The sequence below is a fragment of the Abrus precatorius genome, unplaced genomic scaffold, assembly GCF_003935025.1.
Source record: "Abrus precatorius isolate BTA unplaced genomic scaffold, Abrus_2018 Scaffold9, whole genome shotgun sequence".
Lineage (NCBI taxonomy): Eukaryota > Viridiplantae > Streptophyta > Magnoliopsida > Fabales > Fabaceae > Abrus > Abrus precatorius.
Genome location: NW_020874439.1, coordinates 1,144,649 through 1,165,047, shown reverse-complemented (window position 1 = coordinate 1,165,047; position 20,399 = coordinate 1,144,649). Strand labels below are relative to the sequence as shown.

At 35.1% G+C, this 20,399-nt stretch overlaps 1 protein-coding gene across 1 annotated transcript; it reads left to right on the top strand.

The window, feature by feature from the left end:
• The first annotated feature begins 1,378 nt into the window (after positions 1 to 1,378).
• On the top strand, positions 1,379 to 20,077 carry LOC113849644 (RCC1 domain-containing protein RUG3, mitochondrial). The gene is made up of 6 exons (XM_027479686.1): positions 1,379 to 1,986; positions 2,902 to 3,041; positions 10,440 to 10,634; positions 10,753 to 10,881; positions 10,976 to 11,131; positions 19,312 to 20,077. Exons 1-6 carry the CDS (start codon positions 1,469 to 1,471, stop codon positions 19,503 to 19,505), a joined length of 1,332 nt encoding a protein of 443 aa, XP_027335487.1. The 5' UTR covers positions 1,379 to 1,468; the 3' UTR covers positions 19,506 to 20,077.
• Positions 20,078 to 20,399: the final 322 nt, after the last annotated feature.

Below are 20,399 nucleotides of genomic sequence, written 5' to 3'. Positions count from 1 at the left end.
GATCAAATTTTATACACGAAAATTTAATTGACACTTGTAAAAAAGTAAATTTGTTTCATTTTATTAAAATTTTCTATATTATAATTAAATAAAATAAGAAGTTGCGATAGTCTATATGCTAAACATGTATCAATTTATTGGATAGAATTCTATTTCTTTTCATAATTTTTATATTGTACTTTAATAATATATATTGATTTATTTTATATAAAATAATATAATATTTTGTGCATAGCATAGGTAATTTGTCAAGCACAATCAAACCTATGCACTAAATCAAGTCACATACTAAAAGAAAGGTAAAACTATAAATATAGATAATTTAGAGAAAACAGATGAAGATGGTGAGATCAATGAAGACATATCACTCATAATAAGATATATCAAGAAAATGTAGAAGAAAAAAAAATCCATACAAAATCCTTCACAAAGGTAAGAAATATTCAAAAAAGGTATGTTATGAATGCAGGAAGCTATTATATCAAAGCAAACTATCCAAATTTTAAAAAGGACAATAAGAAAATTTTAAAGACAAAGAATAGGCCAGAACTTTTCTTAACGTGGGAGGACATAAATAATAGAGTAGTTATTCAGACAGGGACAATGAGACATTTAATGAAACATATATGTATGATAGTTAATACAGGTGACGAATCAAAAAATAATTAAAATTTGAACTCTAAGTTAGAAAAAGAATCTTATGAACTTAAAAATTTAAATACTATTATCTCTAAGTATTTTAAATTAAAAAGAATGACGAGTTGAGTAAGTATTTTCTAAATATTTTATTTTTATTTATTTATTTTCGTAATTTTTAAAAAATTCTTAAAATTATGATGTTGAAATTAGCCCCTATCATTACTTAGACTTGAGTTAACATATAAGATTCTTTAAAGTTGTGGTGATTTTTACGTAAAGGTTTGTAAATGCAAAACGACTGGGGTATATATTATGTTATGTACCAGCAAAATTAGTTACAAAATATTTAAAATTGTGGCCATTTGAAATCGCCCCTAGACCAATACTATTGGCACATTGAAACTAATTGACGTGTGTGAAGTACCGTGATAAATATCATTTATAAAAAAAAATGTTGATACTTAAAACATCTGATAAAAATAATTTAAACAAAAAAATAGTTTAGAAAAATATTATTTTGTAAACAATTTTTTAAATATTATTATTTTAGTAAATAGCTTTTTAAATATTATTATTTTGGTAGAAAAGTCTAAATTTGAATGTAAATTTAAAAAAGTAATTAAATTTTAAAAGTTAAGTAAATGACAATTTTTTTTTGTTACAAACGGAAAGTTGATAGATTAAAACATTAGTTAAAGATTTAAAATTATAATTTACGCTAAAGTCATGTGATACAAACAAGACAATAAAAATGCAATTTACATGATCAAAGAATGCTCCTGACCGAGCAGTAACAGCACCGCGTGAGAAGAACTGAGCTGACGAAGTGATGGCAATTGTCGGGCACCGCCGCCACATAGCCGCTCTTACTCACTGCTTACATCACTCCTACACCGCCTCATCCATCCCTAAAATCCCCTTCCTCTTCACCGTAGACGAGGCAACCGACACCAAGACGCTTCAGCTTCTCTCTTGGGGAAGAGGCGCCTCCGGCCAACTCGGCGGCGGCATCGAAGAAATCCGGCTCTACCCTTCTCCGGTGGCGAACCTCACTCTCCCCAAATCCTCCTTCGCCCTCTCCCAAACTCCTGGCCAACTCTCCACTAACGAAGCAAAGAAGAAAGAGGTCGTTGAAGTGGGCCTCTCTTGTGGGCTTTTCCACTCTTCCTTGGTCGTCGATGGGGCCCTTTGGATTTGGGGCAAAGGCGATGGTGGAAGATTGGGCTTTGGCCACGAGAATGCCTTGTTCGTTCCTACATTGAACCCTCACCTTCTTAACGTTCGCTCTGTTGCACTTGGTGGCTTGCATTCCGTTGCGCTCACTTCTGACGGCCAAGTCTTTACGTGGTCAGAATCACTTCAACTCTTCAGAATTTCCAATTGGTTGCTAAAATTAGGCAAATTGTGTGTTAATATGAATCATAGAGTTAGTTGATTGTTCGAGGTGACACGATATGTGAAGTTAAATTTGATTAATTAGAGATTGAGTGTGCGTTTGGTTCTGCGCTCTTTTAAAATCAAAGAGTATTAGGTGTTAGAAAAGAAATCTAACTTAGCTCATTAGGTCATATTTTTCTTCTTGTTATAAACAATATTTGATGTTCCGTATGCAACTAAGTGGCAGAGGCTGGGTATCCCTTGTATTATATTTCATTTTAAAAAAGAGAAAACTGTTTTTGAGAAGGAAATCCAACAAGCCCTAAGTGATCGAGATTCAGAGATGAACAAATTTCATCTCTTGATGACATTCATCAACGAATTGCTCCCAGGAAGTTGTGAAGTTAGTGTGGGCTTTGTTGATCAACTGACAACTAGATTTCTTGATGGATTATCTTCTAATTGGACACCTATCTTGAGTTCCAGCTTGTGATTTAGATTAAAGTTTTTTTATCTGTCAGTAGCTACTTCAATAAGTGTACCCTAACGTTGCTAATAGATGAAGGAAGAGGTTTAGTTTGGTGCAATGGTGTTATAATTCAGCACTTGATAGGGTGGGAGTGGGTGCAGGCTGTCCTGTCACTGCCTGTTGTTATCTGTTGCTTGCAAATATTTCATTATAACTTTTAGAATCAGTTCTCCTTTTCAGTTCTTAGAATGTTATTCTTTAAATTAACAGACTTTGTTGAGGTTGGAAATACTTTTGAAATTTCAGGGAGTTAAAAATGTTCCTAAATTTTGTGATGAATGTTTTATCCTGCCTATGTATTTAAGCTTTTTTGGCTCCCAATAACGTTAACTTTTATATGAAAATGAAGTTTGCAGGGGTTATGGTGGGTTTGGTGCACTTGGACACTCGGTATATCATAGAGAGCTATTTCCTAGGTTAGTAAAAGGATCATGGGAGAGAGCTATAAAACACATTGCTACTAGTGGAACGCATACTGCAGCAATCACAGAATCAGGTTTGTTTGATGGCTGGAACTTCATTTTGAAATGTCCATAACAATTTTAGATTAATGAATTGTAACATGTAGGAGAATATCGTTATTGAATTTAAAATCAGGCTCATCATTTCGGTTATGTTTTCCTTATGTCAAATTGTTGTTTGCCTATATTTTCTAACCCTAAATTATTTTTTCTTCTATTTTGTGGAACAAAAAGAGTGTTGGAATATCTCATCATACCGATATTATATCTTTTAGAATATTTTTGAGTAGTTTCCTTGTATTACATCTTAAATTCCATAATTTCAACATGGTATAGGAGTGGTACTATCATCTGTTACCTATCTAATCACTATTCATCTGGCAAATTCCCCAAAATTTGATGTTCTAATTTATTTCCTGATTCTTTTCAATTAGTCGTCTTACACTTTGATCAACTAAATCGTGTTTTCTGTTTAGCATTTAGCACCAGACGTGTTTTTGGTGTCCATCATTATTAGAACTGTTGTCTGTCAATTTACCATTTACCAAAATCTCAGGATCTCCTGCACACATGTGCCCTTTTCTACTGCTTTCTCACCCACACACAACAATTGTGCATGGCAACATGTAGAAGTATCTTTACAACCATTGTTTCTTGTGCCCAAGTTGTTGGCCAGTCCTCACCTCTTATCTGTTCTTGGTTTGTTGTTTTGGGTCTCTTCCTTTGTTCAAGCTTTTCAACTTTTTGGTTGTTGCCCTTATAAGCACTAGTTTGAAAATCGGACTGGATTGGCCGGTTCAACTAGTTGAACTAGGAACAGGCCAGGTGACTAGACAGGACAATACTGAAAACCAGCCAACCATTTAAACTGGTTGTAAACTGGCAAAACCAATGGTCTCATGGTCTGACTGGTTTTAGGTTGCATGATACACGATTTGAAAAAAATTCCAAAGATTGTCATCTTCATGCCTCAAACTTAAGCTATATAAGACAAGACTTAGCCACTGCACCAAGCATCTTGTTGTTATACATTTATACAATATGCAAATTCTAAATAAAGACCAATTTTATTCCTTGTTTTTTATATTTCTTAATATAAATTCTATTCACATATATACATGAATATTATATATATATATATGACTAAAAAAAAGCTCATGACTTAAACCACATACTGACTCGGGGATATATTGTCATTATCCAAAGTTAGCAGCATTAACTTTTATCTATTTTATCATCATAGTTTGTTTCATTGACATCATCTTCCTGCTTGTGTATCATATACATTAGAATTTATGATAGGATGAAATTCCTATAAGAGAGAAAAATGAGTATATTGAACTGAAATTCAAATGCGATTGCAGAAAGATAAGAGCGATGCTCCCAGCAATGGAGAGATTTCTCCAAGCCTGGCCTAAGTTTAAGGAAAAACTGAATACCTGTCTATCCTCCAACCCCACTTGCTATCTGTTACACACTCTCTCCTAACTAACTCTTCACACCTCTTGCCCCAGCCTCTCACCCTTTACCGCCTTTGCCCTTGGCCTACAAAAATAGGTCTTTCCCCATATCCCCTTATGTGGTTGGGCTTTAGTAGCGTTTGGCCCATTTAAAACTGCAACATAGATCCTTAACAATTTTCTAAAGGAAGCAAATTTTGAAACATGTAAAGAAATCAGTAATTTACTTACATATCAACACTATAGTTAATTATGTGTTAAAAAAATTGAAACAACAAAATAATTTGATACTACTCTCCTTGATTACTTTTGTGGGAGGTAGAAAGTGCTTTTTCAATACAAGGATATTCCTTCCTTGGATTTTGGGGGCAATAAGACAAATTATGTTCCTATGGAGTTGTGTGTCTTGGTTGAGGGCCAGAGATACCCCAAGGAGAATTTGGATAGGAATACTGCCAGGGTATGAAGAATTTGTCAATGGCAAATATGAGGGAGAAGGAAGATAAAATATGGAAAATGATGGAGTTGAACGAGGGACTGAGTGGGTAAGAGCAATGTAATTTCTAGCTTTTGGATGCTGTTTTATTGCAATGGGCATCATTTATTTTCATCCTTCCCTGTGTATTTATAACTTGTTTTAAACAGGATAGATAGTTTTTGCCCTGGTTGCTATTTATTGCTACAAAAATGTTCATTCATTTCTTCCATTGTTTGTGTTTCCCCCATAGTGATTGATAACATGCTCGATTGCTAGGAGGAAGAAGAGGGACCCATATTTTATTATGTAAATTGTGTCTAAGGATTTATTTGTAAATATTAATTTTAAATAATAAATATAAAAAAATTAGATGACGTGGTATATCATGTGGTGTCACATGGTAGTGCTGAGTTGACTCTATATTAGCTTGCTCAACACTTAACAGAAGGAAGATGACGGCAGGGATTAAATCCTAACTTTTAAGAGATTAAATCTTAACAAAAAATTTTACGAGAACTTATCACAAAATTTTTAATATTTATAAGGACCAAAAACATAATTAAGCTTCTTAATTTTAACTAAATTTGATAGATAATCAATTACCTCTTCTTGATACCATTGAAAGTTGTATGGATGGCCTCTTTAGCTTGGTTCATTGCCTCATAAACAATGCCCATGGCTTGCTTCTCATCTAAATCAATCAAATAAAGCACTTTATTTAAAGGATATGCACCCTTTAAATAGATAAGAATAATCTTCCAAAACTAGTTGTTCATAACAATTTCCTTCACCAATTTCTCCTCTTTTGTCCTAGAAAACTTACTAGATTTTCATTCATCACATGAGAACATTCTTAACAAAGCTCTTTTGTTCTCATGAAGGCACCCGAAATTTAAATATGAAGTGGCAAATAGAGTAATACCTAGTCTCACTAAATCTTTTCCTTTTGTGAAGTGTTGCAATAATGAAATAAGAGAAGTCCTTGAGTAAATATAGGTTGTGATTTTCCTGCCTTTTGGAATTGTTTCCTCATGGAGGGGTATTTTTCTCTCAAAGTCTTCTAACATTAGATTAATGCAGTGTGCAACACAAGAAGTCCAACATAAATTCCTCCTTTTCTCCATCCACATCTCTCCAACAACTTCTGAGTTTGTTGCATTATCAGTCACAATTTGCACTTTTTTCTCACCAACCTCTTTCTACAACTTCTTCGAGTATTTTAAATATTTTGTTAGCTGTTTTGGTAATGTGAGAAGCATCAATTGACTTAAAAAATACTGTACCTTTAGGGTGTTCACTAAGAAGTTCAGAATGGTTCTCCTCTTTTTGTCAATCCACCTAACTATCATTATCGTGTAGCCAACATTCTTCCAAACAGCCTTATGTTCTTCAATAAGGGTCATTGTCTACTTCACTTCTTTCTTCAAGTATATCACTCTAATCTCATGATAAGAGGGTGGCTTAATTCCTGAGCCATGTCGTGCAATTAACTCACACATAGTAGGAAATTCTTCACTTCTTGCCACATTGAAAGCTATGACATTGTTGTAGAAAACCCTTGCAATTGCTTGACATGCATCCTCCCTTATACCATTCTTAAATATGCTGTTTATTGTTGCTTGAGGACCAACACCCCTTTTCTTGAAAAATTGTCCGACTCTCAACTTCAGCACCTTTAGTGGCTTTTCTCTTTTCACCAATTTCTAGAGTCATTTTTGTAAGCTAAAGCTACTTTTTTTTTTTTTTTGCCTTTCAAGGAAGTAATAATCTCCATCATTTCCTTATTCACATCTTCAAGAACAAATTTGCAAGGTTCAATATTTTGATTTATTTTAGTCAAGTGGTGTTTTACGCAATAAATACCTCCATTTAGTACCTTTTTAGCAGAATTTGCTCTGAACCTTCACAGTTCCTTGAACTGAAAATCCATATTTCCATCCCACATCTGCCCTGTTTCCATGAACATTCTGGGGAATCAACCTATGAGGCATGCATGAAGAGCTAACAACAGTGGAATTGTTAGTTGCAGTTGGGAGTGACCTAGAACTGCCACCACAGAGCAAGAAGAAAACAGCTAATGAGTCATTGTTGGTTTAGGGTTCCACGAAGAAAACAAAGCAAGATGAGAAGAAAACAATTAACATGCAGGATTGAGGCAAAGAAAACCGCAGAGAGATCGTGAAGAACACACAATTAAATGTTGCAAACTAAGTTGCTCTGAGGTCTAGTGTTCGATGAAGAAAGAAAAGGATTTAGGAAAGCGGGACTTTGTTCGCACCTAAATATAAGTGGCGTCGGGCTCGGGTTATGAAGGATTTGGGCCGGGATCTAAAATCCACCCCACAATTAGGTAAAATTGAAATCAAATTGTGATTTCATTGATTTTACAACTCAAATTGCAATTTTACCCTGCTGTGTTTGCATTGTTTGGCCGACCACAATCATAAAATCTTACAACTCCCCATTTAACTACCATGCTCTTGACTATTTGTTTGCCTCCATAAGAACATACGAGTATACAGAAATTCTCTCTAGTTGAAGGAGTATGAACTTAGAAACCCTCTTTTTTAGCAAATGACGTTTACAAGTCTTTAACTTCCTTAAGGGAATCAAATTCCATTCCAACACAAAGACAGAGATTAGAATACTCACCAACTTTAGTCTCATTTGTTGAAATAATTTTTGGAGGGGTTTCTAAATCATCCAAAACAAGAGCAACTTTCTCAAGATCTTCAATATTATTAATAATAGAACTTTCCTTGCATTCCACATGCATGACAGAAATTGGAGATTAATCACCACAAGCAATGATGGAAGGAAACTTTAAGCAAATGTAATAGCTGGGAACCAGCTACTGATAAGTCAGTCACTTACAAGTTTTAGAGAGATTTCTTGAGTTGAAACTTCTTGCTTCCCTCTTTGCTAAAATAGGACAAAAGAGATATATGCACAACTATGAATCTCCTGCTTCTAAAAGACAAATGTTGATGAAATTTATTTCAGCCTTCTTCCCATGTTTACTTTACAGCCCAAGTTCATATTCCCCCATGATCTGTTATTGACATTTTCCATTTTTGCATGCTACATGATTAGTCAGAGCTATTTATGAGAAAGAGAGAGATTATACTCAGACCCCGCATTCAAAGGTAGTAGATTTATATTTTAGGGGAGTGAGAGAAAGTTACATGGTTAATTTAATAAAAAAACACATAATAGGCATAAGATTAAAATAAATTGAACAGTTAAGATTTGGTGCGAGTCTAAGAGACCTACACTTGATATCAATGGATCTCATTTCATATATATATATATATATATATATATATATATATATAGTATTAATAAATTTAACGAGAATACTTAATATTAAATTATAGACTTAAATCAAAATTTGATCTTTTTAAATATTGATTTATTATATTATTATTAATTTTTTTATATTGTAAACATTAAAGTTTGTTAGAAAACAAGAGAAGGGGGATTGAATCTGTTCTCAATATTTTTTGTAAATTTGTGATAAAAATAAAATTAAAAAATTATATATTTAGTCCCTATAGTTGATATTCTTTTATGAATTAGTTTTTATATTTAAAGAACTTATATTTTAATTCATGCATAAGTGTTTTGTTACGTTTTGATCCCTGTTGTTAGTGGTGTTATAATAACAGGAACCAAAATGTAACAAAACACTTGTACATAGACTAAATTTTTTTTTTTTTTTTTAAGTATAAGGACTAATCCATAAATGAGTATTACTTATAGGGAAATGACTTCAAATGTTAATTTTCACTAGATGTCTTATGCTCTACACCTCGACAAAATGGTGTAATTTAAAAATAGTCATTTTATGAAACCATTCACACTTTTATAACAACAACAACAATCAAGTCTTATCCCACTAGGTGAGGTTGGCTAATGAATATCAAGACACCATCGAATTTGATCAAAAAATACTCATAGTCTCATTCTTTTCTTCCTGATGATTTTCTAATTGCATTTACAGTGATATTTTCTTATAACCTGTTACCTTATTGATTGGGTATCATCTTATGTTCTTAACAATTAAGTATGACACTTTGTCTTTTTTTTTTTTCACATTAATCATTATATCTGTACCTCCTCATGTCCTTGGATTCACTTATTTTGTTCATAATCTTAATTTAGGGGTTGACAAATTTTCTATTCATACTCATAAATGTGTATTTCTTAGTTACACTCAATCTCAAAAGGTTATAAGTGTTGCTCACTGACTTTTAGTTGCTTAGCTAATGTTCCTTTCTTTGAATCAATTTCCTTTTTTGGACCTTCATCACTCACCTGAGTTTGAATTTGCCTGGTCTCTTCCTTTTGTTTTGGTTGTTTCTCAACCCCTAGAAATTCTACCTCCTGTAAATGATTCTCCTAGTCTTTTACAAGTGTACTATAGATGACACCAACTATTAGTCAATGATGGGCCCCTTTTGTTTTGGTTGTTTCTCAAACCCTTGAGATTCTACCTCCTGTAAATGATTCTCCTAGTCTTTTACAAGTGTACTATAGACACCAACTATTAGTCAATGATGGGCCCCTTTGTGACTTACCTTTGACACCAACTCTTCAGCCTCTTCCATCCTTGCCTGTTGAGCTTGATTTTCCTGTTACTCTTTGGAAAGGTATATGCTCTATTTGTAATCTTTTTCCCATTATGTTCTGACAGATTATCGTTTGTCTCCTTCCATGTACTTGTCCTTTGTTTCTTCTATTTTTAAGAATACTCAGGCAATGCTCTTTCTCATCCTAGTTGACAACATACTATGATTGACAAGAAGTGTTCAGAGCAGTCGTATTTGATACCTTGTTTCTCTTTCTCTAAGGAAGTCTATTATTGGGGCAGATGAATTTACATTGTCAAGGTCGGCCATGACGGTAAAATTGATCACCTTAAGGCTCATCCGGCAGTCAAAGGTTATACTTAGGTCTTTGGTTTAGAGATAAGATAAGGGCTGATGGGTCAGCCCCAGCCCTAAGGATTTTTAATCCACTTAATTAGTGAGCTTCATGGGTTTGGGCTAAATAGCCCTATCAAAAAGTGGGCCAATCAGAAATGGAGCTTATTATAGGGTTTTAAGGGCTAGCCCATGGGTTCCCACGCTGTATGACAGCTAATATTCATAGGCACCTGAATACTTATTTTCTTCCAGAGCAATTGAAGATGCATTTTTATTATACAAATCAAATAAGATTGATTGATGTATTCAAAGTTTTTCTCAGGCCTTATAAAATGTAATGCTCGATTGCGGATATAGATTATTTTTTTTATTTTTAGCTTTTTCTGTACTCTTTCTTATTTCTTTTGTGTTGTTAACTTCGCAAGGCTTTAAATCCATTTCTCTAGTGTACAACTTTTTTGAGACAAAATTGAGTTTCATTTTGGGAATGTCCAGTAACATGAACAAGATGTGAAGTGAAAAGGTATACACCCTTTGAAACTGATGGCAGGTTTCTGTCGGATGCAGGGGATCTTTATATCTGGGGTCGAGATGAAGGGGATGGCCGATTGGGCCTTGGTCCTGGTCGGGGCCCAGATCATGCAGGTGGACTTAGTACCCCTTCTAAAGTAAAAGAATTACCTTGCCCTATTGCTGCTGTTTCTTGTGGGGGATTTTTCACAATGGTATTGACAGAGGATGGGAAATTATGGAACTGGGGAGGTAAGCATCACCTCCTTTATATGGCATTTTCTCCCATATTATTTTCTGTAGAACTAAAAAAATACTTTGATCCAGTGCTTTTAGTTTTGAAAAATTGATAATTTTAGCATTTTCTCAGCCAATTCTAACTATGAACTTGGGAGAGGTGATAAGATTGGTGGTTGGAAACCAAGACCAGTACCCAGCCTTGAGAATGTTCGAATAATTCAAATAGCAAGTGGTGGATATCACTCCCTTGCATTAACTGGTTTGTTGATGGGACGTTAAGTAAGCATTACTTCATTTCTATTCGCATGGGTTGCCTATATCATTATAACTACTTCATTCTTGATTTATATTAGATGATGGCAAAGTGCTCTCATGGGGCCATGGTGGACAAGGTCAGTTGGGCCATGGATGTGTCCAGAATCAGAAGATACCAGCAGTAGTTGAGGCTTTAGCTCATGAGCATATTATATATATTTCTTGTGGTGGTTCTTCATCAGCAGCTGTGACGGGTAAAACATTTCAGTTTACATGGCATATTAGCTACGGAATTTTTTCACTTTAGTATATAAGTAACTTTTATCCTTCACCATGGGTCTTGTAAAGGCCAGAGTTTAATGCCTTGCTTCAGCCTATTTATATGATGCTCTGAATTTGCATGACATTTTAGGCTGTAGGTTGCACCCAGGAATCTGTTATTTCAGGTGTCACTGTTGTTGGGATAATGTTTGAATTTGCTTACTTCAAAAAGTTATGCTAGTTTCTAGTCAATTTACATGCTGTTTCCAGTGACAATTGTGCAAAGTAATCAGCAGCAGCCACTATACTCCTCCATGGGGGTGGATTAGAGCCTCTCAGCTGCCAAATGACAGTGGCAGAGCACTTTACTGTTGCTGCAGTATATGTACCAATAGTGCACATTTGCAGCTCAAGCTATTACACTTTTAACCAAAACCAATCTTCAATCTGGCAGCTGGAGAGATTCTTCGGGTTTCTCATAAATCAAAGAACCTTACAAAGTTAAACTGGCCAAAGTCCTGATGCTGGTTTCCAACAGTTTACTCCTAGCTTTATTTTTTCTATCAGTCATTCAACAACTTTTTTTTTTCTTTTGTCTTTGGGTCTTTCCACCCACACAGCCAGCCAACTGATGTACTGGCTTGGGTTGCGTTGGCTATGAAATGGAGCAAGATAGCTGCAAGGCACAGCTAAATGGCCAACTAGGTGATTCTCTTTAAGAGTCAATTGTTTGAGGAAAGGACTCTGCATATTAATAGAGATCCCCAGTCCACTCTAAAGAGCTTGTTGGAACTGTATAATGATCTGAAGCTATTCTATCGCTACTCCTAACTGAAAGGCAATAAATGAAATGGATAAAATGTCAAGTGAAAGAAATGAAGAAAATGTAAATGGCTGAAAAGCATTAATTGCATTGATAGGTTTTTTATTGTGGACCTTTGCACAATTGTTCCTTTTTCCTATTTATACAATCATGGCTCAGATATTGTGTAAAATTGCTGTTGGGTCACTATTTTTACAATCTCATGACATGCAGCAACACCTGATACCTATGAGCAATGTGCTCACTTAGTTTGGCTAGAAGAAAACTGCCTCTACGTTATCTGTCCTCTATGACCACAGTTTAGCAAGGGTTATCCACGTGCATGCAATGATCTTTTCTAGGTAATACCAGTTGTTAAGAGAGAAGGAAAAACGAATTAGCATTGGTGGAATCCATGTCTCAACTACACAAGGGAGCATATATTTATATTGATAATAAATTACAGAATATGCCGGGCTGCCTGATTATTGCAAATAAATGTCATTTTCATAATCCGTCCAAATTTTAGTTCAACAAGTTCACATGTAGCTAAGCCCATGGCTCAATATTTTGCTTAAGCACTTAATGAGTAACTAGACTCTTTCTTACTTTTTCATGAAATCAAATTATCATCAATAAGAACACAATATCTAGAAGTGGATCTTCTATTATTAGGGGAGTCTGCCCCAATCTACATCAAAGTAATCCACAATTCAAGTGTGACCTTTTCTTCATATAACAGTCCTATTCTTGGAGCCCCTTTGATGAATTTTAAAATGTGAATTATCACATCCTAATGTCCTTTACAAGGGAAATTAAGAAACCAACTTACCACATTGACTACAAAAGAGATATTTGAACAAGTGATAATGAGATTGTTTAACATCAAACAATAAATTTCCCCAAAGGAAGAGGAACAAGATCCTAAGTATCATTCCTCTAAAGTGCAAACATTTTATCGATCATAGCTTGTCACCAACCAAGATGAGAGAGAGTATTACCTATATTTTTAGTAATAGAAATAGAAGACAAGGAATGACAAGTATAATGGAAAGGGGACAAAGGATGATATATTAAAGCAACATAATGAGGAGAAAGATTATGAGTGAAGCATATACCTTTTCAAAAAGCAATAGAAAGATCAAACACAAGAGGCAAGGTCGAAGGAAGCGAAGGAGATGGTGCTGAAGGTAAGTCAAAAGGAGCATCATTGGCTGGTGGTGGCAAAGAGGATGTGTGGTTTCATTTGTGGTATACTTGCAAAGGATGCTGAAGGGGACTATCTGGAAGAAATGGTGTCTCTACTCTCTAGTGGTTGAAAAATAACAAGAGGAAGAGACCAAGGAAGTGCGATAGATGTAGACCTAGAGTCAGAAGGTGAAGAAGCAGAAGCCAAAAAATGGAATTGACTCAAAAGGTAACATCAGTCAAGATAAGATAAAGATTAGGAGTATGAGAGTAATACTTGTAACTTTTTTGAGATTGTGCATAGCCAAGACAGACCCATTTGTGAGAAGGAGCAGAGAGCTTGTAAATTCCTGAACTAAGATTATGAACATATAAGTAGATCCAAAGACACAAGGGAGAGGATGTAAAGATTGATGCGGAAACAAGAAAGAGTATGGTACCTAATTACTAAGGATAGAAAGCATCTGATTAATAAGGTAGTAGGACTAAGGTAGTAGGACTGTAAGGACAGCATCACCCAAAAAACAATGTAGAATATTACCATGAGGAAAAAAAAAAAGTACAAGTAGTTTCAATAATGTGTCTTTTTTCTTTTGACAATTTCGTTTTGTTGAGGGGTATGAGCATAAGAAGTCTGATGAAAAATGTCATTAAAAGTCATAAAATTTTGAAAGGTATGAGACAAATATTGATGAGCATTGTCACCATTCAAGGTGTGAATGAGAACACCAAATTGATTTTTAATTTCATGGTAAAAAAATTGAAATATAAAAAATAACTCTAATCGATTTTTCATTAAATATAACTAAGTACAATGAGAATAGTCATCAATAAAAGTAATAAATACCTAAATCTTAAGGTAGACAGTGAGACTTGGACATTAGAAGGAATCACATTAAAAGGAGATGAAGCTCGATGGCTAATATGGACTACTAAAAGAATTGTGAATATGCTGGCCTAATTGATTGGACTCATAAGACAAAGTGGATATTTGAAAGAGACTTGGGACCATTTGCTGTAATATTTGAAGTCTGAGATGACCTGATTGTGCATGAACCATGAGAGGAGAGTTCACCACAGAACCAATATGAGTAGAGGGATATAAATGATAAAGTCCTTGTGACTCTAGTCTGACACCAATCATTTGCCCTAAACTCTGGTCTTGCAGAAAGAGTCTTTAGTAAAAGATACAACACAATCAAGAGAATGAGTTATACAACTAATACATAACAAATTAAAGGAAGAGTCAAGAACATAAAGAACATTATTAACAGAAAGTGATAAAATGGGATGAACAATACCGAGATCTTGAGATTGTGTTTGAGACCCATTAGCCATAGTAGTTGATGGTAAATAAAGAGACTTATTACTAGTGACGTGATTACTAGGCCTAGAATCAAGGACCCATGAGCAAGAGGCAGTGGAACTAGAGGTTTGATGCTCCTTGTACCGTCAAAAGAAGTCATTGTAGGTGGCAGGAGGAGGAGTAGAAGTTAAGAACATAACTAGAGCCACAAGCTCAAAAGGGGCAAATGAAACTTTCTGGGCCATGAGACAGCCCATAAGCAAGAGACACCAACATAAAGTGTAATAGTGGCTGTAAGCATAGTAGTCAATCTCGAATCCACGGCCGACCTCAAAAACGCTATAGCGGCATAGCGGATAGCGGGATGGCCGCTATTTTAGGTATTATAAATATACTCATAAACTCATAAATTAAATTACACACATATATATATGCTTAGATGTCAATAACAAGTAACAACAAAATATAAAAATAAATTTAACTAACTAAATTTAAGTCTCTAATGCTTAGATGTTTAAAAATACTAAGTGTTCAATTCAAATACAAATATTTTAATAATTATCATCATCTTCATCTCCAAGATTTGCCATGTCTTCTTCATTTTCACTTTCATCACTACTTTTGTAAAGAACCTTCTCCTCCTCCTCCTCTTCTTCAGAGTCTTCGTCATCACATTCTTCTTCTTCTTCTTGTACAATTTCTTTTCCTTTTCCCTTAGATTTAGATGAATAAGCAATTGTAGTTGTCTTGGATTTTGATTTAGCTTGTCGCCTAGTGTAGGTTATAGGCTCACTAGCCCCAATTGCATTAGCAACAGCTCCCCAAGTCAAGTTATCATCATCAAACACTAATTCATCTACAGCATCTTCAGCTATTCCTTCTAGCAACCAATTATTACTATCATCAACATCCTTTAAGATAATAGGATCCACCACGTCAGAACACTCAAAACGTTCATTAAGAGCTTGGTTATATTTAATAAAAACCAAGTCTTGTAACATCTGATGCTCAAGTCTACTTCTCTTTTTAGAATGAATCTATTTTACCATAAAAAAAAATATTAGATTTTCACTTTTCATATAAGAACTTCAAATTGAGGATTCAGATATTTACTTACGTGCTCAAAAGTACTCTAATTTCGTTCACATCCAGATGAACTACAAGTCAAACTCAACATTCTAATAGCAATATTTTGTAAATGTGGTGTACGTACTCCATAATTCTTCCACCATTCAGCTGCAAGTTATGCATCAACTTATTAACCTTTTGTGTTATATCTACATAATTACATTACAATAAAAAAATTAAACAAATCTCTTACCAAGAGCCATTGTAGCCCTTTGTCTTTTTGCTCCACTTAAACCAAAGAGACCTTCAGCTCTTCTATATGTTGATAATTGAATTGTAGCATTGTCTACATCATCTTCATTTGTACATAGTCTTTCAATACATTTATACAAGCCTTCCACAACTTCAGGATCATTCTCAATTTGTTTATTGCTATAAAAAAATTGAGGATTCAGATAATTACCTACAGCATGTAATGGATGATGAAGTTGACACTCCCATCTTTTATCAATTATAGCAAAAATCTCCTTATATTTGTCTACATTTCCTTTGAATGCATTTTGAATGCTTTCTTTAGCTCTATCAATTGCCTCATATATATAACTCATTGCAAGCTTTCTTTCATTATCAACAAGTCTCAAAACTTGCACAAGTAGCCCCATAGCCTTAAGATAGAAAACCACATCATTCCAAAAAGAAAGCATAAGTACAGTGTTTGTTGCCCTTTTTCCTTTAGCTTCTTTGGCTGTTTTGGACTTTAACCACTCATCAGAAGTGAACATTTTTTTAAAGTTGTTTTTTTGATTATGCAACCTTTGTAATGTGAGGAATGTTGTGGCAAACCTTGTCACTCCATATCTAACCAATTCAGCTTTATTGGTGAACTTCCTCATAATATTCAAAGTCAATGAATGATTATAAATAAAACCCACAAGAGTAACTCCCTTTTGGATTGTTCTCTTGACTCTAGGTATTTTTCCAATGTCTTCTAATATCAAGTCAATACAGTGTGCAACGCATGGAGTCCAAAACAAACGTGGTCTTTTAGCTTGCAACAACTTACCTAAAATTAGATTACAGTCTAAAATTAGAAACTAATAAAATAATTAGTAACTGAAATTAATATAGGGAGTTAAGAATAATTCTTACCGGCTAATACATAATTACTTCCATTATCAGTAACTACTTGCACAACATTTTTCTCTCCAATCTCTTCAACAAAGCTATCCAAGAGCTCAAACAACTTTTCTCCAGTTTTCATATAAGCAGATGCATTAATGCTCTTTACAAACATAGAACCAGTTGGACAATTTACTAGAAAATTGATCAATGTTCTATTTTTTTTATCCGTCCACGTATCTGACGTAATTGAACATCCATATTTTTCTCTTTCTTCTTCACGACTTTTCAACATTTCCTTTGTATACTCTAACTCCTTTTTAAGAAGCGGAACTCTACACTCATGATAACTAGGAGGCTTTAGATGTGGACCATAGTTTCCAATAGCTTCAACCATTAATTTGAAACTTTTTGAGCGCACAACGTTGAAAGCAATTTCATTCCTACAAAGGAATCGCTCTATGTATTGAACTGTTCTTGCTCTGGCCTCTTTGACACAAGCATCATTTATACTTGTTTGTCTTTTTGATTTTGCTAATTTGATGCTTGTTTCTGGACTCTTTAACCACAATAAATCCAATGGGTCCTTGACATTTTTTCCTTTTTTCGTCGCATTACAACTACTAACATAATCTGATGCAACACTTGAGGTTGCAGGTCGTTTTCCACTACGAATATTTTGAATTTCTTGCAGCTCTTCTTCATCATCATCATCTTCATCATGCTGAAGTAAATATACCTCTTTTTCAATTCTCTTCTTTTCATGAGCTGCTATTAGTGTTTCTTTTATTTCTTTGGGAATCCTTGGACACTTATCAACATCTCCCTTCACTCCCATCTGGTGCCTCTTTGCTCGGATAATACCGCCTGTAGTCGTTTTTCCACAAAAGTCACAAGTAACAGACTTTTTATTATTTATGTCTTTCAAATTATTCCATTGTCAACCTATATCCAAATTATTTCCTGAAGGCTTCACTAATGCACAGGATGAAATTGAAACAGAGTCGGTTCCTTATGACAGATTGGGAGGAGTAGCCATTACTTCTTTAAGCTTTGAAATTTCGAACAAAAAATAATAGAAGAATCAAAACAGAGAAGAGAAAAAAAAAAACAGAGAAAAATATAGGAAAAAAAAAATGTTTAGTACCGGAAAGTTCGCCGGAAGTCTGCCGGAGTTGGAGAAGATGACCGGAAAGTTGTGTTGACCTTGAAGAAGATGAGAAGAGATGAAGAAAATGACTCAAAATAGTTTGGGTCACCTTAGAAGCTTGCCAGAGACGAAGAAGATGACCGGAAAATCAAGTGGAAGTCTCGCCGGAAAAACAGAGCACAAAGAACAAAGGATCATCGGAAAACAAAGAACAGAGGAGAGAGAACCGAGAACAGAGGAGAGAGAACCGACGGGAGAAGAGAGGAGAGCAGATGGATGGAGGCTAGGGTTGAAGATGATTCAGAAATATAAGGGGGGGTCGAAATTCCAAAATTGTCCCCCTTAAAGGGCCCTAACGGTAAAAGATGAGGGGCAAAAAGGAGAAACGCGCGAGAATGAGAGAGCGGCCGCTCCAGCCGCTATTTTTGGTGTTTTCCGCTGCTATTCGCGGCGCGACAGCCGCTACTGTGAAACGCGACAGCGTCGCCGTTGCGGGAAAGGGCCGCTCCGCCGCGATTGCGGCCGCTATTTTCGCTATTGACTACTATGGCTGTAAGAAGCAACTCCGTCAGGGTCAACAGTGGTTGGAGAAATGGCATCATGCACCTCCACGAGCGGCAGCTGGGCAGATTTGACACGCTGCATTTTATAGTGCGTGTGGGTGCATCAGAGCTCCAATCGACATGAGTCCAGCTGTGTTGGGTTGTGCACAACGAGGTGGTTCAGATTGTGTGGTTGCCAGAAGAAAAGTTGCTGGAACAGTACTGATGGTGAATAGTAATGTTGATGTTGAACAGTAATTCCATTGATAAACAATAACGTGGCAAAGGGAAGACCAGAAATCGGCCAATGAGTAGTCAGCCCTTTCCCACGGCTCTAGATGCCATGTTAAGAGAGAAGGAAAAATGAAAGAACATTGATGGAATACTTATGTTTCAATTACACAACAAAATATATATTTATATTGATAATAACAATAATTACAAAATATTTACAAAATATTCAATTATCTTATTAACATAATTACAAAGATAAAGTTGTATTATTACTATAATTACAAATGTTTAACACTAGTGATAAGAAACTTAGGAGAAACACCCCACAAAAGCTAGCAATTGTAGTTGGAAAGTGCCTATAAATCCTATACCTCCAATGTGGATTTCAAGTCCCATAATTACCGTACTCCACAGTCTTAGCACTCACAGCGGGCTGGTTGTGCACTAGTCCTTCTAACTAGTCCATGGCAAACATTCTTCATTCCTTTGCCCGAATAACTGAATCCCGTTTTTGGTGAGTCTAAAAAGAAGCAATACTAGCTATGAAAATCCTTGAATAAACCAGTAACATCCAGCTAATCCCGAAAACCTTCTGATTTGTTGTTTGTTTTTGGCCTATTCAATTACAGTCCCGATCTTCGCTGGATTTGCTGCTGCTACTGATTGAGAAATTACATGTCATTTTTGGCTTGATAAGTTCTTGTGTAACAATTTTTCACACCAGTATAGTGCAAACTTAACATGCTCTTTTTGGTTCTGAACAGATAATGGAAAGTTGTACATGTGGGGAAATGCTAATGATTCTCAATTGGGAGTTCCTGGGCTACCAGCGGTTCAACCATTGCCGGTTGAAGTCAACTTTCTAATGGAAGATGATGGATTGGGACCCTACAAAGTCTTATCAATTGCAATTGGCGCATCACATGCCATGTGTTTAGCTTTAAGGGAAAATAGTTAATAATGTCAGCTGACGTGGAAATTAAATGTTTGACAATAATGCCCTGCAGCATGGATATAATTGATTTTGATCCAGATAATTTTCACAAATGAATTGCTGAAGAGAGTTTTTCCTTTTTGTGGAATAGGATGTCATATAATGAAATATATGGCAAATACAGATGATTGTTCCAGTGGATTCAGATTTCGTCATCAGTTCTGGGGGCAATGTTTCTTACTCCTCATTTGGGTTGATGTAGTCATTAGCCTGAACATTTTGAAGTACTGAATGGGCCAAGGCTTAGAATAGTTTAATCCCTTTCTAATCATTATGGTTAGTGGCCTGTGCCTGAGAGCATGATTGAATCAATGTTCTGATTTTAACTGTAATTTCATTAGGAAAGCATATCTTCAGCAATTCAATTTTGACAGTTTTACGTTGTTATAACTAACAGAACACGAAGACGAACTTGTATTTGAAGAATTTTTAGCTGACTGTTTGAGTCTTTCTCTTTTTGAGGAAAACGATGCTGTTAAGAACATAAGAGCATTGAATTGCCGTGTCCATGGTTTAATAAAATATACCTTGATGGGTTATAAGCGTTCTAGGAATCCAATACGTGTAATTCACTATCTTGGTTATATCAGTCCATTATTCAGTTTGATAGTTAAACGCGATTCCGAACAAAAATACTTTCAGTAGTTGCTTTTATTTTACCGTAGATGGGTAAGATTGAATTTTGAACTTCATCTCGCATTGGTTCTATACGAGGCTGGAGAATCTTACGCAATTTTTAATGCCTGTAAAACATTTTACGGGCTTTTGGTGTACAGATTTTTTTCCTTAACGCGTATGCAATATAGTAAGAAGTTTTACATTGTTATATTTGTAAAATTATTATTTTATTCATATTTG

What these genes read in the sequence shown, in the direction of transcription:
- LOC113849644 (XM_027479686.1), top strand. Translation starts at nt 1,469, where the DNA reads ATGGCAATTGTCGGGCACCGCCGCCACATAGCCGCTCTTACTCACTGC. An exon ending in TGCAGCAATCACAGAATCAG is followed by an intron (nt 3,042 to 10,439) that starts GTTTGTTTGATG and finishes TGTCGGATGCAG; the next exon opens with GGGATCTTTATATCTGGGGT. An exon ending in GAAATTATGGAACTGGGGAG is followed by an intron (nt 10,635 to 10,752) that starts GTAAGCATCACC and finishes GCATTTTCTCAG; the next exon opens with CCAATTCTAACTATGAACTT.